Source organism: Miscanthus floridulus, chromosome 6 (assembly GCF_019320115.1).
Source record: "Miscanthus floridulus cultivar M001 chromosome 6, ASM1932011v1, whole genome shotgun sequence".
NCBI classification, from domain to species: domain Eukaryota; kingdom Viridiplantae; phylum Streptophyta; class Magnoliopsida; order Poales; family Poaceae; genus Miscanthus; species Miscanthus floridulus.
The window spans coordinates 127,584,984-127,600,340 of record NC_089585.1 but is presented as its reverse complement, the minus strand read 5'-3'; the positions used below and the strand labels follow the sequence as shown (position 1 = coordinate 127,600,340).

Sequence of the window (15,357 nt, the reverse complement as noted above, 5' to 3'; positions counted from 1 at the left end):
AAAAATCTCCCATCCATCTATTCCAAATTGCTCACCCTAAAGATGAAGAACGAGATTTATTCTCTAAAGTGCAAATAAAATATAGAAAAGTTCTTGAATGCTGTAAAGATATAGAGAATGATTTTTGTTTAAATAACTTTTTAAATAACAATTTAGACACTGAGTTTGAAAGTCTCTTCTAGACGGGTGGAAGTGGAATGAAACTTGAGAAACTATAATATCGAGAGAGATCTGAACAGACTCGCTAATGCGCGTGTGAACTGTTGTTTCGCACGCCCATGTACCAAACAAAATACGTACTCCTTCCCCACCGCTGGATTTTCAAATCGAATCGCTCAATCTCTCCTTCCGCACCGCCTCCACCTCCGTCCCCGCTCCCCACCTCACGCCGCTCCGGCCTCCCCTCCAAAACCCTAGAGATCAGCTGTACTGCCGGAGCTTCCAGAATCCCAGGGGGTGAGAACAAGGCGGCGAGATGATTCTCCGGACTCCACCACAGCGGAAGCGCCGCGCGGGCTCTAGCGCCGGCGACGACGCCGATCTCGCTCTTCTCAAATCCGTGGGCGGCGCGAGCGCGACCGGCCGTAGTCCGGTCTCCGATCGCCGCCTGGTTCTCTACGACCGCCCCGCCGCCCTCGTGCCTGCCGACGCCCCCGGGGAGCCGTTCGACGACATGGTATGCACGTACCACTGCCGCCAGATGGTGAGATCGCTTCGACCCTTCCTCGTACTCCTGTGGTTTTTTAGCTCGTTTAAGCATTTCGTTACAGGGATTGGGAGCTGCCTAGTACTTTTGAAACATGTCATTGATGTCGGTTTTGGTCACGCGCGTCAGAATCGAAGCTATTTAAACCATTTTCAGTTTACGCATGATTAGTTGTTTGGATCAAGGAGATCCTCAAATGAAGACAATTGCTTTGATATTGTAAAACTAACTGTGTGTGCCGTTGTGATATGCATATTGACGTTTTTTTTTGGCATGTGTGCATTTCTGAATTCCGAAAAGGTGAAATCAGAGTTCATGGTGGCACTGGACACTGCAGAGAAGCAAGTTCAGGAGTATCAAACAAAACTTGTTGCATTGGAGGAGCAATTATCTAAGAGTGGTATGTTTGGTCTACCATGATTTCTTATGCATACTGTGTGAATAGGGTTGATTCAGTTAAGTTTTAATTAGCTATATGAATTACGACTGTCATTTCAAGATATGTCAAACACGACCACCCTCAAAGTTATATCTACAACATGTTCTTTACGTCTACTAGGAGGTAGGAAACTAGGAAAAATAAGTAGTATTGATGTTGCCTTTTGTTCTAAGCAACCTGAATTCAGATGTTAGTATTATTTTGCTAGAAGTGGAATTGACAAACTACAATTTATTGCTGTAGAGGATGAAAGGATGCAATTCCTGGATAAACTTAACTATGTGGAGCAAGAATTAGCAGCAACCAAAGGGCGGGAGAGTGCATTACAGGAACGGCTACTAAAGGAGTTGAGTGAATATCAGGAGCGGTATCGTGGTCAAGTAATGAAAATAAATGAACTTGAGGTTATCTTCTTACCCTTTGTCATATTCTTTTTTTGGGAGAAATCCCCTTTTGACACATGATCTGCATCTTTTCATGTGTTGTATCCCTATGTTTCTTGCAAGGAACTTCAGTGCAGGAGTGCCTTGACTGCCTCGTGTCTACCATATTTACTATTGCATGATATGTAACACTGAAATTGCTCTGGGCTGATACAACGAGTATCATGCTTCATGTTTGCTAGGGTGTTGTTTCTTGTCAGTGCATTTTGTCCCTTTCTTGGGGTGGAGGGAGCATAAAACATGTGTTTTTATTATGATATATGCCATGGTGGTAATCCTATGTTAGATCTATGAATTAGTGTTTATGGCCATTTTTAAACTACAATGTGGCATATATTTGTTTTATCAGTAGACATGAATAGTGCCATGCTTCATGGTAATGTAGGCACAACTCAATAAAGAGATTGGTTCTAGGATCAGTGCAGAATCATCAGTATCATCCGCGAAGGAATTGATCAAAGACTTGGAAGGGAATTTGCATCGATTATCTGAAAGTTCAGAAAGGGAGAAGAAAACCCTTAAGAAGGAACTTTCATATGTGAAAGAAGACCTATCCTTATCTGCTTCCAAAAATAATGCTGAGGTTTGTATGGTTAAACTGTTGCAATATCTATTTTGTGGTTGCCTGTTGACTTAACTATTTTAAACCTTTGGGATTTGGGATAGCTTGAGAAAACAAAACTCAGAGCAGAAAACTATGAGAGTGAGGCGAAGTTGTTGAACGAGCAGTTGACCAACTTGAAAAAGCAACTTGACGAGGTCAGTAGTCAGTATCGATCTGATTTACATGATTATATTGTCTATACTGTTTCCAGTTCTTGTCCTTCTGAAAATGGAGCCCCTAACAAAAATATCCACACTTGTATCTATTGGTTCTTCATTTGGTTCCACAGTCACACACTGACACTAATTTATATTTTATATGGTCTTGATCAGTGTCTCCATGAGAAGAATGAAATGGAGCTCAAGCTATTGAACTCTAGTGCTTTGCTTAATCAACATGTCTCAACGGATGACCAGAAGTTGATCAAGCTCTTGCAAGAGGAGCTCCGGAATTATGTAAGCATTTCACAAATTTGATGTCTCCTTGATGGTTGATGGTCGCCATGTAGATGCTTGATGTAAATTTATTTCATGTAGTTTGTCTTGTGACATTCTTCTTTTATATATACGGCTAGGAAATCCAGTTATTTCTGGCCAGAATAAAAGTTCTCAGTTTAACATTGTTATCCAACATGTATACCTTCTCGATGATATAGTTTAGTTCAAGGGACTCTCTAAGCTGCGGGGCATTCCAGTTATGTTACCTATATCTTGGAAGTTCTAATATTGATACAATGTGGTTGATTGGATAGTTTCTTCTTGAAGCAAACTCTGCTACTTTTGAGTGTAGGTACACATACAAATTACAAATACAATACTCCCACATAGCTATCTTGTTTTTTCTCCTATCTATAATTTCCTGTTTTTCCATTCAACACAACATGTAAAATTGTAAATGCAGTACTGTCACAAGGGAAAACAGATGTGGCTAGTTAGATCACCCAATGTCAAAGTCAACAGCAGATGTTCTCAAAGTTTTGGTACAGAAATCAGAAATAAGAAAAAAACTGAGCAAGTGCATAACTACATTTATCAAGGCACCCTTTTACTATGCGGTGCATTTAGTTACACGATGCTGTATCGGTTTTGCATGATGAAGTGCGACTCTCTTTTATTTTGTTATAGATCCCTGCATCCCTTAATTTGAGACATGTCTGTTCTTTCAGTAACAACCTGCTATGCAGTTTCCTAAAACCAATAATACTGTTCAAGGACCTGCTAGGCATTTTCTGAAATTACACTGTTAATCCATATGATTATATCTTTTTATGTAGGAAAAAGAAGTGCATGAAGCTAAAAGGTTGAAGTCTTCCCACACGAATATTGAGTTGCTGAAAGAAAAGCTATTGGAGGAGCAGGGGCGCAGGGAAAGAGCAGAGCTTGAATTATCAAAACTGCAGGAAATTGATGCCAAAGCACATAAGCTGGAGCTTGAATTAGCATCTTGTACAGCACTGCTCAGCAACATACCTGATGTGTCTTCTTATGCTGACATACCTCAAAAGATCGCAGATCTGCAAAAGTGTGCATACTCAATTTTTCTTTGATATTTCATTGCAATTTACACAATCCAGCATATTATGTTCTTATGATGCAATCATGCAAAACTGCCAGTACATATTGCAACTTATAAAACATGATATATAGGTTTGTTTTGCATGAAAGGTCATTATTTTAGTTTGTTGCTCATCTTTTCTTCATATGAAATTTATGTGGTCATCTGAATGATTGACAGGCAAGCATTGACAAATTTGAGCAAAGTTGGTGAGGTAACATCAAGGTTGAAAGAATTAGAGGTTGCACTAGAATTTGCTGATCTCAGCAAGCAACGTGCAGAAGGTGAAGCCACTCTTGCTAAAGAGAGGGCTGAAAGTGCTACTAGAGAGGTCAAGCGGCTTGAGCTTATGGTACCGTCTACCTGCTACACTAGTAATTTTCTATTTTCTATTTTTTACACTAGTAATTTTCTATTTTCTATTTTTTATCCCTATGTACACTACCTGTGTAGATTCATATACAGTTTTAAAATCCATATATTCATGTGCTGTATATGCTTAGACTTCTGTTCATTCTTGCCTGATTCTTGCGGTCAGCTTGCTGCAATCAGTGAAGAAAGAGATAAGCTGAGAAAGGAACATTCTACGGAGTCGGATCAGTCTGGGATGGAAAAAACAATAAGAGAGCTGGAGAGCATTATACACGAGCTGAAAGAACTGATTAGTCACAAGGACACTGAACTCAATACAATGAATGAAAGATTAAGCCTTGAAACAAGGAAAGTGAAGTCTTTGGAGAGAGAGGGAGATCAGCTACGCTCTCAGGTGGCCTTACTAGAGTCCAAGGTAAGGACACCCGAGATCACCTGTTAAATTGTTTCCTTGATAATCCTACTCTGTTATTTGGAAGAGTTGTAGAAAAAAAGGTCAGCCTCATATGCCCCAATATAATTCTTGAAATATGTTTTTGTTGGATATACTGCTGAAATCTCTTAGATGTCACAAAGTTAGATTAATTGGTGCTAGGCAGGTTAACAAAAATGTTCGTGTCCGCAATATTTTCTTTAAATGGGAGACATTAGGTTGTCTCTCTACAGTACTACGTTATGACAAAGTCTTTCTGCTTGCTTCCTTGCTCATGCACACACTCGTTCCACTATGCCAGTCTTCCTTTTTTTTTCTGAAGAAACCTATGTCAGTCTTCATGACCAATTAAAAATAAGGAAGTCAACATGATTGTCGTCTTGTCGCACAACCGCGTTACAACAGAATCTTCTGCTGGTTGCCTGACTCAAGCACATATTTGTTACGCCATGCCAATTGTAATGTGGTTATACATATAGCAGTACAACAACAACAACAACAAAGCTTTTAAGTCCCAAACAAGTTGGGGTAGGCTAGAGTTGAAACCCAGTAGAAGTAATCAAGGTTCAGGCACGTGAATAACTGTTTTCCAAGCACTCCTATCTAAGGCTAAGTCTTTGGGTATATTCCATCCTTTCAAGTCTCTTTTTATTGCCTCTACCTAAGTCAACTTCGGTCTTCCTCTGCCTCTCTTCACGTTACTATCCTGGCTTAGGATTCCACTACGCATCGGTGCCTCTGGAGGTCTTCGTTGGACATGTCCAAACCATCTCAACCGGTGTTGGATAAGCTTTTTCTTCAATTGGTGCTACCCCTAATCTATCACGTATATCATCGTTCTGAACTCAATCCCTTCTCGTATGACCGTAAATCCAACGCAACATACGCATTTCCGCGACACTTATCTGTTGAACATGTCGTCTTTTCGTAGACCAATATTCTGCACCATACAACATAGCAGGTCTAATCGTCGTCCTATAAAATTTACCTTTTAGCTTCTGTGGTACCCTTTTGTCACATAGGACACCAGATGCTTGGCGCCACTTCATCCACCCTGCTTTGATTCTATGGCTAACATCTTTATCAATATCCCCGTCTCTCTGTAGCATTGATCCTAAATATCGAAATGTATCCTTCCTAGGCACTACCTGACCTTCCAAACTAATACCTTCCTCCTCCCGAGTAGTAGTGCCGAAGTCACATCTCATATACTCAGTTTTAGTTCTACTGAGTCTAAAACCTTTGGACTCCAAAGTCCCCCGCCATAACTTCAGTTTCTGATTCACTTCTGTCCGGCTTTCATCAACTAGCACTACATCATCCGCGAAAAGCATACACCAAGGGGACATTGTATGTCCCTTGTGACCTCATCCATCACTAAGGCAAACAGATAAGGGCTCAAAGCTGACCTTTGATGTAGTCCTATCCTAATCGGGAAGTCATCCGTGTCTCCATCACTTGTTCGAACACTAGTCACAACATTGTTATACATGTCCTTAATGAGCCCGACGTACTTCGTTGGGACTTTATGTTTGTCCAAAGCCCACCACATAGCATTCCTTGGTATTTTATCATAAGCCTTCTCCAAGTCAATAAAAATCATGTGTAGGTCCTTCTTCTTCTCCATATACCGCTCCATAACTTGTCTTATTAAGAAAATGGCTTCCATGGTTGATCTTCCGGGCATGAAACCAAATTGGTTCATAGAGACCCACGTTATTGCTCTCAAGCGATGCTCGATAACTCTCTCCCATAACTTCATAGTATGGCTCATCAACTTAATTCCCCGGTAATTAGTACAACTTTGAATATCCCCTTTATTCTTGTAGATCGGTACCAATATACTTCTCCACTCGTCAGGCATCTTGTTCGATCGAAAAATATGGTTGAACAACTTGGTTAGCCATACTATATCTATGTCCCTGAGGTATCTATACACCTCGATTGGGATACCATCTGGTCCCATCGTCTTACCTCATTTCATCCTTTTCAACGTCTCTCTGACCTCGAATTCTTGGATTCTCCGCACAAAGCGCCTATCGGTGTCATCCAGCTGAAAGATTGTGTCCGTATTCTCACCATTGAACAATTTGTCAAAATACTCTTGCCATCGATGTCGGATTTCATCATCCTTCACCAAGAGATGCTTCTTTTCATCCTTAATGCACTTAACTTGGTTGAAGTTCCTTGTCTTTCTCTCACGAACCCTAGCCATCCTATAAATGTCCTTCTCTCATTTCTTCGTACTCAAATGTTGGTAAAGGTCCTCGTACGCTATATCCTTTGCCACACTTACAGCTCGCTTTGCAGTCTTCTTTGCCACCTTGTACTTCTCTATGTTGTCCACACTTCTGTCATGATACAAGCGTCTATAGCATTCTTTCTTCTCCTTAATAGCTCTTTGGACTTCCTCGTTCCACCACCAAGTATCTTTAGCCTCGCCTCCACTTTCTTTGGTTACTCAACACACCTCTGAGGCCACCTTTCGAATGTTGGTTGCCATCTTCTCCCACATGTTGTTTATGTCCTCTTCTTTCTTCCAAGAGCCCTCTTTGATAACCCTTTTTCTGAATACCTCTGACGTCTCCCCTTTCAGTTTCCACCACTTTGTTCTTTCAATCTTTAGCTTGTTTATCCCTACGGGCACACATCTGAAAACGAAAGTCTGCCACCAAAAGCTTATGTTGAGAAACAACACACTCCCCTGGTATCACCTTGCAACCCAAGCATGCTCGTTTGTCCTTTCTTCTTGCGAGGACAAAGTCAATCTGTTTAGAATGTTGTCCGCTATTGAAGGTCACTAGATGAGATTCTCTCTTTCTAAAGAAAGTGTTGGCTATCATCAGGTCAAAAGCTACCGCGAAGTCCAGAACTTCCTCCCCCTCCTGATTCCTACTACCATACCCAAAACCTCCATGAACCGCCTCGAAACCTGCGCTTGTAGTACCTACATGCCCATTAAGATCTCCTATAAAAAACTTCTCACTACTAGGTACAGCTCTAATCAGGCCATCTAAGTCTTCCTAGAACTGTCTCTTAGCACTCTCGTTGAGGCCTACTTGGGGGGTATACGCACTAATTACGTTCAAGACCATATCACCAACGACAAGCTTGACTAAGATAATCCTATCTCCTTGCCTTCTCACTCCCACCACACCATTCTTGAGGCTCTTATCAATCAAAACTCCTACTCCATTTCTTTTTTCGACTGTCCCTGTGTACCAAAGCTTGAAACTTGTATTGTCCACCTCCTTCGCCTTTTGACCCTTCCATTTAGTCTCTTGAACGCATAATATATTTACACGCCTCCTAGTCGCGGTATCAACTAATTCTCTTAACTTACATGTAAGCGACCCTACATTCCAACTACCTAAACGGATCCTAGTTGGTTCGACTAGCTTCCTTACCCTTCGCACCCGTCGACTATTCTTGACTTTCGCTCTTTGCACATTTAGGGCAGGTTCTTATTTGCCAATCTCTTATTGGTGTAGATTTACCAGTTTCAGTGGAGTATCCATGCTTTATTCCTGCTGGTACAATGACTCAGTGAGCATGTCCCATCCTCTTGTCATATCGTTAGCATCCCTGAACCACTAGGTATAGGAACTTCTGCTATAATTCCCAGGCCTATGAGCTGAAGCATAAAAAACTAAGGGTGGTTGTGCTGTTCTGCTTCCAATGAAACTTTGGTGGATGGTTTTATGCTGAAGATGTCTGTTTTGTTGATGTCTGATGGTTATCCTTTGTCTACTGGCGTTGTCTTGTGAAACTTAGCACATGTATAAATCCTGCGTCTTTAAAATACAGTTAGTTGAGTGCGCAGCTATTGATATGTACTCTGTGAGTTCTACTAATTTAACTTGCAACATTTCTCCTGTGTGCCATGCTTCTGCTAGCTTCAAAGTTCTTGTCATATTTGACAGTTAGGTCATGGAGATTACTCTGCCTCTAGCACAAAAGTACTGCGCATGGTAAATACTCTTGGAGTCGACAATGAAGCCAAGCAGACAATAGAAGCACTGCAAGCTGAACTAAAGAAAACAAAAGAGAGGCTGCAGGCAGTTGAGGAACTGAAAGGACAAGCTGGTATGCAGTCACATCTCACATTATTTGTACTGTTCATGATCCTATGGATTTCTATTTTAATTTATTGTCGTATGATAAAACTTGTTTACTGCTTCTGCTTACTCTAGTCTACAATGTATTTGCTAAGTGGTTTGTGTTTGGAGTAGTTGCTTAGTATAACAAAAGTTACAAGATAATCTGTATTTAAATGGAGTAAACTGTCTTTGGATAGCTTGTACCTTTTATGTTCAATTCCTTGTTATTTTTCTTTGAGTGCACTTATAAATGGAACATACTTATAAATGGAACATTGACATGCAGATGCTGGAACTGTGGTAGACACTAATATTGCTGAAAAGTTGGCACAGCTTAAGAATCAAATTGCGACACTTGAAAAACGTGAAGAAAGGTGTGCAGCCTATTATTTCTCCTCTAGAATCTGTTATACATTTTGTTTGTTATACCATTGTACTTTGTTCAAAACAGATACAAGGCGGTGTTTGCGGAGAGGATCTCGGTCTTCCGGAAAGCCTGCTGCTCCCTTTTCGGTTACAAGGTAATGATAATGTAACACACACCATATGAGGGCAGCTTTTTGCTAAACAACCCCCAACCCCTTCTCTCTCCATTTAACTGTTTTAGCCACCTGTAGAAATTCTGTATGCATTTTTCTTGGATGCAATCAATTGAAATACGACTAGCAGGATCTTGAAACGTAGCTGTAGATCCTGTTGTTCAATGTTGAGTTTAACAGAGTTATGTGTTGAGCAATTTAATGCCCAACAGCAGGACTCAAGCTAAAAAGCAATATGCACCTTGTTACTGGAGGTCAATAGAGTCCATCTTTATATTTTATTGTAATGATAATCTTCAGCTTGTCTTTTGGAGGCAAAATTTCGAGGTTCGCATATGTGATGTCCATTTCAGTAAACATCATGTATTCATGTACATTTTTTCCTCTGTTACTATATTTTGTTGAATTTTTCTTCTTGCATGCTTCTAACTCTATCCAGCTATTCAACATAAATGATAACTTTGCATAACCTTTCTTGTTTCATGGTTTTAGATAGTGATGAATGATCAGCAGCAGTCAAATGGGATCCCTGTAACACGCTTTATTCTGCAGTCGGTTTATGCCCAAAGCGATGATGAAAAGCTTGAGTTTGACTATGAATCAGGAAGCACTAATATCGTGGTAAGACTATCACACTGTTGAAATGGTATTTCATATATTTTATTGGAACATCATTTGATGTTACTGATATATACAGGTCAACGACTACATGTCCCAACACGAAATTGCTCAGCAGGTATTAAGCTGGTTAATTTCATTTTACTAGCAAGTAGCAAGCACTCATGCATCCTAGCTGTTTGAAGTCCCCAGTCTCCACCTTAAAACTATGCATTTGTTTTCTTTGGAACTTGATTCCTGAGCTCGTATGTGTTTAAATTGCAAACCGATATATGACATGTTCAAGGTTCTGAAGCTCTGATACTTGAATCAGGCTGAACATACTAATCTACGTGATTAGATAAAATCACATTTGCTATTGAGGGTTGCACTTGTGTTGATTGTCTAGTTGGTCTGTTGACCATAGGAAGTCAACTGTTTGTAACAGTGGAGTTCCCCATTAGTAGTTTTTCCATTAATAAATTCTTTTGTTATGGATCTGACCTAACCTCTGTACACTTATGGTTGGCATTGTTAGAACAGTTAACTCCAAGACGGTTTTAAATTTGTATCGAATTGTAAGTGGAATTTACTGCCTCAGAAGATCTAACCATACTTTTCAGGTCGACATCTTCATAAGGAGGATGAACTCCATACCAGCCTTCACTGCCAACCTGACAATGGAGTCTTTCAACAAAAGAAGTATATGCTGAAGACATGAAACTAGTGTCAGGGCACATTTCTGGATGTTTCTATGTTTACAATGGTCCTCCATTGATGAAAAGAGTATATATGAGTACTCACATGGATGGGTGAAAACTGCTTCTACTAATTGAAGTTGAGGCTGGAGCTTTGGTTCTGATCACAAACGGATCCTTTTTCTTGTCGTAACAAGGCGTACATGAGTATCACGGGCATGGCGACATAATGTTGAAGCTTGCGGCTTGTCTGAAGTGTAGCTACCAGCTAACTAGGAATACTTTACTTGATTCGCGCCAATCATGACTAATGTTATTCCTCTGAGAGAATGAGAGTTTTGCTTCAGATGGGCTTCACGGATGGCTGAAATCCCGCCATACGTTACCATATTTGTACATGTTATTACAACTTACAGTTACATGTACGTCAACCACTTGCAGCTGAATCAAGTGCAACTGCTTCAGTGAAACTTCATGCCGGAAATCAGTAAACTGCCTTCAGCTGGCTTTACTTGTATAGGCACCCAACGACAAAAGTTGGGAGACCCCTCAGAACTGAACGATCTATCTCCAGTTCCCCACCACAACTGAAAAGAGGCACGCGTTCCCTCCCATTTCCCCGTCCTTTTCCGGCCAGGCCAGCTCATGATTGGTCCATCAGGCCTGAGATCGACGGTTCTCGTGCTCCCGAGCTGCGGCTCGGCTACGACTACGAGCCTCACACGGTCGGCGTGAGAGTTGGGGACGCCTCACACGAAACGGCTCCCCGAACCGAACCCTCCCGCGGTGCAGGCGGCCCGGGCAGATAGCAGGCGTGTTGCTCGCGCCTCGGCACATAAATCGTCTCCGACCTCCAGGTGCCCGGACCATACACGGCCAACCTGGTGCGTCGCGCTCCTAGTCGTACGGGCTCTTGGGCAGAGAGAAGTTGCATAGCCAGTAGCTCCTGCTCCAGCAGCTGCGCGCGAGCAATGATGGTATGTGTATGTGCATTCAGACGATGTCAGCTCGTCATGCATGTCGATGAGTCTCTGAGATTTCTTCCTGCTATCTGCAATGAACGAAGTGACACTGTTTCCGTGCCTTTGGTGTAGGCACTGACGGAGCGGCAGCCGCAGCTGGAGAAGAAGCCGCCACGGGGGAGGGCGCCGCTGTCGGGGAAGGCCGTCGCGGCGCTGTGCGTGACGAGCTTCGTTGTGGGGCTGCTGCTCAGCGGCAATGTGTCGCTGATGTCGGCCTCGGCGTCGGTGTCCTCGAGCAGGGACAGTGCCGAGAACGAGAAGAGCAGTCGCGTTTCCGGCTGCGACAACAAGCGTGTAAGTCTGCTAATTAGAACCCGCTTTTTTCTGCTGGTACCTAGTGATATATACTAGTAGAATTTTGTCACTGGCTCACTGAGCCTTGCACCGTTACTGCGCGTACTCGTTGGCAACTTGGCATGCATCCTTGCATCTGATCGAACTCTGAATATCTGGCCAGAAACTCGGAGAGAACCACCCCAAGGATCTCCTGAACGAGGTGTCGAGGACTCATCAAGCGATCCAGTAAGCATCCCGCCTCGAATGTCGAATCGAACACTGCAGCTGCTGACTAACTTGTCAGCAGACAGCACATGCGTGCATTGCATGCGTTTTGTCTTCGAAATCACATTCTTCCACGGTGTACGCTACGGCGAGGTCATGGACTCACGCGTCGTACGTGGTGCGCTGCTGAACTTCTTCAAGGTCCCTGGACAAGGCGGTGTCCACCCTGGAGATGGAGATGGCCGTCGAGCGCGCGAGGAGAGGCGGCGGCGGCGGCGGTGCCGTGGCATCCGGCAGCAGGACTCCCCAGAAGGCCTTCGTCGTGGTGGGCATCAACACGGCCTTCACCAGCAAGAAGCGGCGCGACTCGCTCCGCGACACCTGGGTCCCCAGAGGTACACACCCACACATGGACCGTGCCAACAAGCCATGCATTCATGTGCGCGCATAACACAACACGGGACGGCGGCGGGTGCAGGGGATAAGCTGAGGAAGCTGGAGCAGGAGAAGGGGATCGTGATCCGGTTCGTGATCGGGCACAGCGGCACGCCGGGCGGCGGCGCGCTGGACCGCGCCCTGGACGCGGAGGAGGCCGAGACCAGGGACTTCCTGCGGCTGGACCACTCGGAGGGCTACCACGAGCTGTCGTCCAAGACCAGGACCTACTTCACCACCGCCGTCGCCACCTGGGACGCCGACTTCTACGTCAAGGTCGACGACGACATCCACCTCAACCTCGGTACGTGCGTGCTGCCATTCATTGCAATTTGCAGCGAGTCGTGTCAAGTCGTTACGTACAGGGTAGTAGTGGTGCTGGTGCTCCTCCGTAAGTCTCAAATCTCAAGGATTTCATTTCTAACTGCAGGGATGCTGTCGAGCAGGCTGGCGAAACACAGAACGCGGCCGAGGGTGTACGTCGGCTGCATGAAGTCCGGGCCTGTCCTGTCACAGAAGTGAGCAAAAATCTCCCGACCTATTATATAAGAACACAGGAGCAAGAACATTTTTGGTTCTGTCGAGTGAGACCTGTATATGTTTGTATATGTGTTGCAGAGGAGTGAAGTACCACGAGCCAGAGTACTGGAAGTTTGGTGACGAGGGCAACAAGTATTTCCGCCACGCCACCGGCCAAATCTACGCCATCTCCAAGGATCTCGCCGCCTACATCTCCATCAACCAGTTATTTCCTGACGGCCATATATACATCTTGCACTGTGTCATGTGTGGCCGCGTTCCTCTGTGACTGACGACGTACGTGTGTCGTTTCCAGGCCGATCCTGCACAGGTTCGCGAACGAGGACGTCTCGCTGGGCGCGTGGCTGATCGGGCTCGAGGTCGAGCACGTCGACGACCGGAGCATGTGCTGCGCGACGCCTCCAGGTACAGCACCACCTCGCTCCTCTCCTGAATAATTCACCTGCACCTAGTGCTCGGCTCAGCTGTAACGGCGAGCCTGCTGCGCCTCTGTGCTGTGCAGACTGCGAGTGGAAGAAGCGAGCCGGGAACGTGTGCGTGGCGTCCTTCGACTGGTCGTGCAGCGGCGTCTGCAAGTCGGTGGACAGGATGCGGCACATCCACAAGGCGTGCGGCGAAGGCGAAGGGGCCGTCTGGAACGCCGCCACATGAGATCGGCCATCTCACCGGAACCGTTGTTGTATGTGGAGCTTCACTTGGCGTCTGATTTCTGGAAATGCGAAGGCGAGAAAGAAGAGCTTGAGCCACTGTTTGGCATGAACATTCCGCATGGCGAATATGGTCGTTTCACTTGAGACGTCATGCTGTGATCCACGTAAAAGCGCGTGGATGAATGCGATTGTACAAACAGAGGGGAAATGGTACTTGATTGATCAACTGCAGTAAAGCTGCTTACTAATCATGATTTTATTTTGGCCCTTTCTGATCCAACAATATTGCACTGTGGCCCATGGATATGCTAAAACTGTACTAGTACTCCTTTGTCCCCCCCCCCCCCCCCCCCCCCCCCCCCCCCCCCCCCCACACCCCCCACCACCTCAAAAAAAAAAGGCCCCATTCGGCTTGCTGAATCTTGGCTGAAACTGGTTGAAAAACACTGTTCTTGCTGAATTGTTGTGAGAAAAAAACAATGTTCCAGCTGAAAAAACAAGCCGAATATGGGGTAAGCCGAACGGGGCCAAAGTCTCATTTTTCGAGGAGTTAGTCAACTTTAAAACTAACTAGACTCATAAAAAATTGTATTAACATTGTATCTCCTTATAGGTTTGCTATGAAATTGCATGACTAATCTAGTATTACTTATTTCGTATCATCAAAAAAAAAACTTGGACTGTGGGGGTAGCATGCGCCAACCCCCCCACCCAACAACATTTCGCATTAAGGTAGAGAACTCTTCGTCCAGTCCGAGAAAACCTCCGAACCTCGTACCCCGCCCGCACACTATCAACAACATTATTATTTCTTATATATACATTTGAGATTAGTTGACTACTCAAAAACAGTCCTTTTGCATAGAGGGAGTATAAATACCCATGCTCATAAAAATAAAATGCTCACTTACACGTGCATACTCATCCTAACCCATGATTTTTTTGAGAGAGAATGGTAGATTAACAAAGTCACAATAAATACGTCATTGTTAATGTACATGTTACAAAAAAAAAAAGAGTAAATAATAAAACAGGATATTCTGTTTCATAATTCTGAAATAGAGTTCTTTTTTTAGTATTACTCCTCATTAGGATGTATATATTAATCATCCGATTTTAATTAGGTTCTAATCTATGCTCCATTTTTTATAATTGGTCGAAGTCCAACCCTTAGCTTTGCTACTTGACTCGGAACACCGGTTCGGAGTTCACCAGAATACGACGACATGCTGAGTTACCTATCACTAAAAAAATTAACAAAAAAATTGTGAGCATGTATGCTCAAGCAGACTATTGATTTGACCATTGTAACTAACAACCGATCAAAGATGGGAGCTGCCTGTAACATAATTTGCCTGGTTGTTAATCAAATTTTTAGTTATTTTTTTATAATCCTAATACACCATATAAAAAAACAAGCATAGAATTATGTGCGATAGAATAATGTAATGAATTGATTTATTTCCTTAAAACGATATAATAAATTGGATTTTCATCATTAGGCTTGTAAACTTATATCAAGAAAAATGTTTATCTTGCTGTTTAAAAGTGACCTAGCCAGTAGCGGTGTCAAGCAAACTAAGCAGTTGGTTAAACTCCTCGTTTACGAAAATATCTCATGGAATTTATGTCCAAGAGCATCTCCAAGAGTCTTTCTAAACTTTTCCAAGCTTCTCGCGGTATGACTGGTCAGAGCAGTGAGCTCCGGGACTCTCTCGTCCGAC

At 43.5% G+C, this 15,357-nt stretch overlaps 1 protein-coding gene across 1 annotated transcript; it reads left to right on the top strand.

The window, feature by feature from the left end:
- Positions 1-323: 323 nt before the first annotated feature.
- LOC136461202 (mitotic spindle checkpoint protein MAD1-like) lies at positions 324-13,881 on the top strand. Its single transcript, XM_066460599.1, has 26 exons — positions 324-703; positions 1,007-1,106; positions 1,389-1,549; positions 1,974-2,171; positions 2,255-2,347; positions 2,525-2,647; positions 3,466-3,713; positions 3,927-4,098; positions 4,285-4,533; positions 8,475-8,637; positions 8,938-9,025; positions 9,103-9,172; positions 9,683-9,811; positions 9,888-9,926; positions 10,411-10,489; positions 10,927-10,972; positions 11,123-11,222; positions 11,325-11,462; positions 11,580-11,801; positions 11,965-12,029; positions 12,210-12,403; positions 12,487-12,747; positions 12,874-12,961; positions 13,062-13,187; positions 13,279-13,388; positions 13,486-13,881. The coding sequence occupies exons 1-26, from the start codon at positions 476-478 to the stop codon at positions 13,632-13,634; spliced, it is 3,639 nt and encodes a 1,212-aa protein (XP_066316696.1). The 5' UTR covers positions 324-475; the 3' UTR covers positions 13,635-13,881.
- The last annotated feature ends 1,476 nt before the right edge of the window (positions 13,882-15,357 follow it).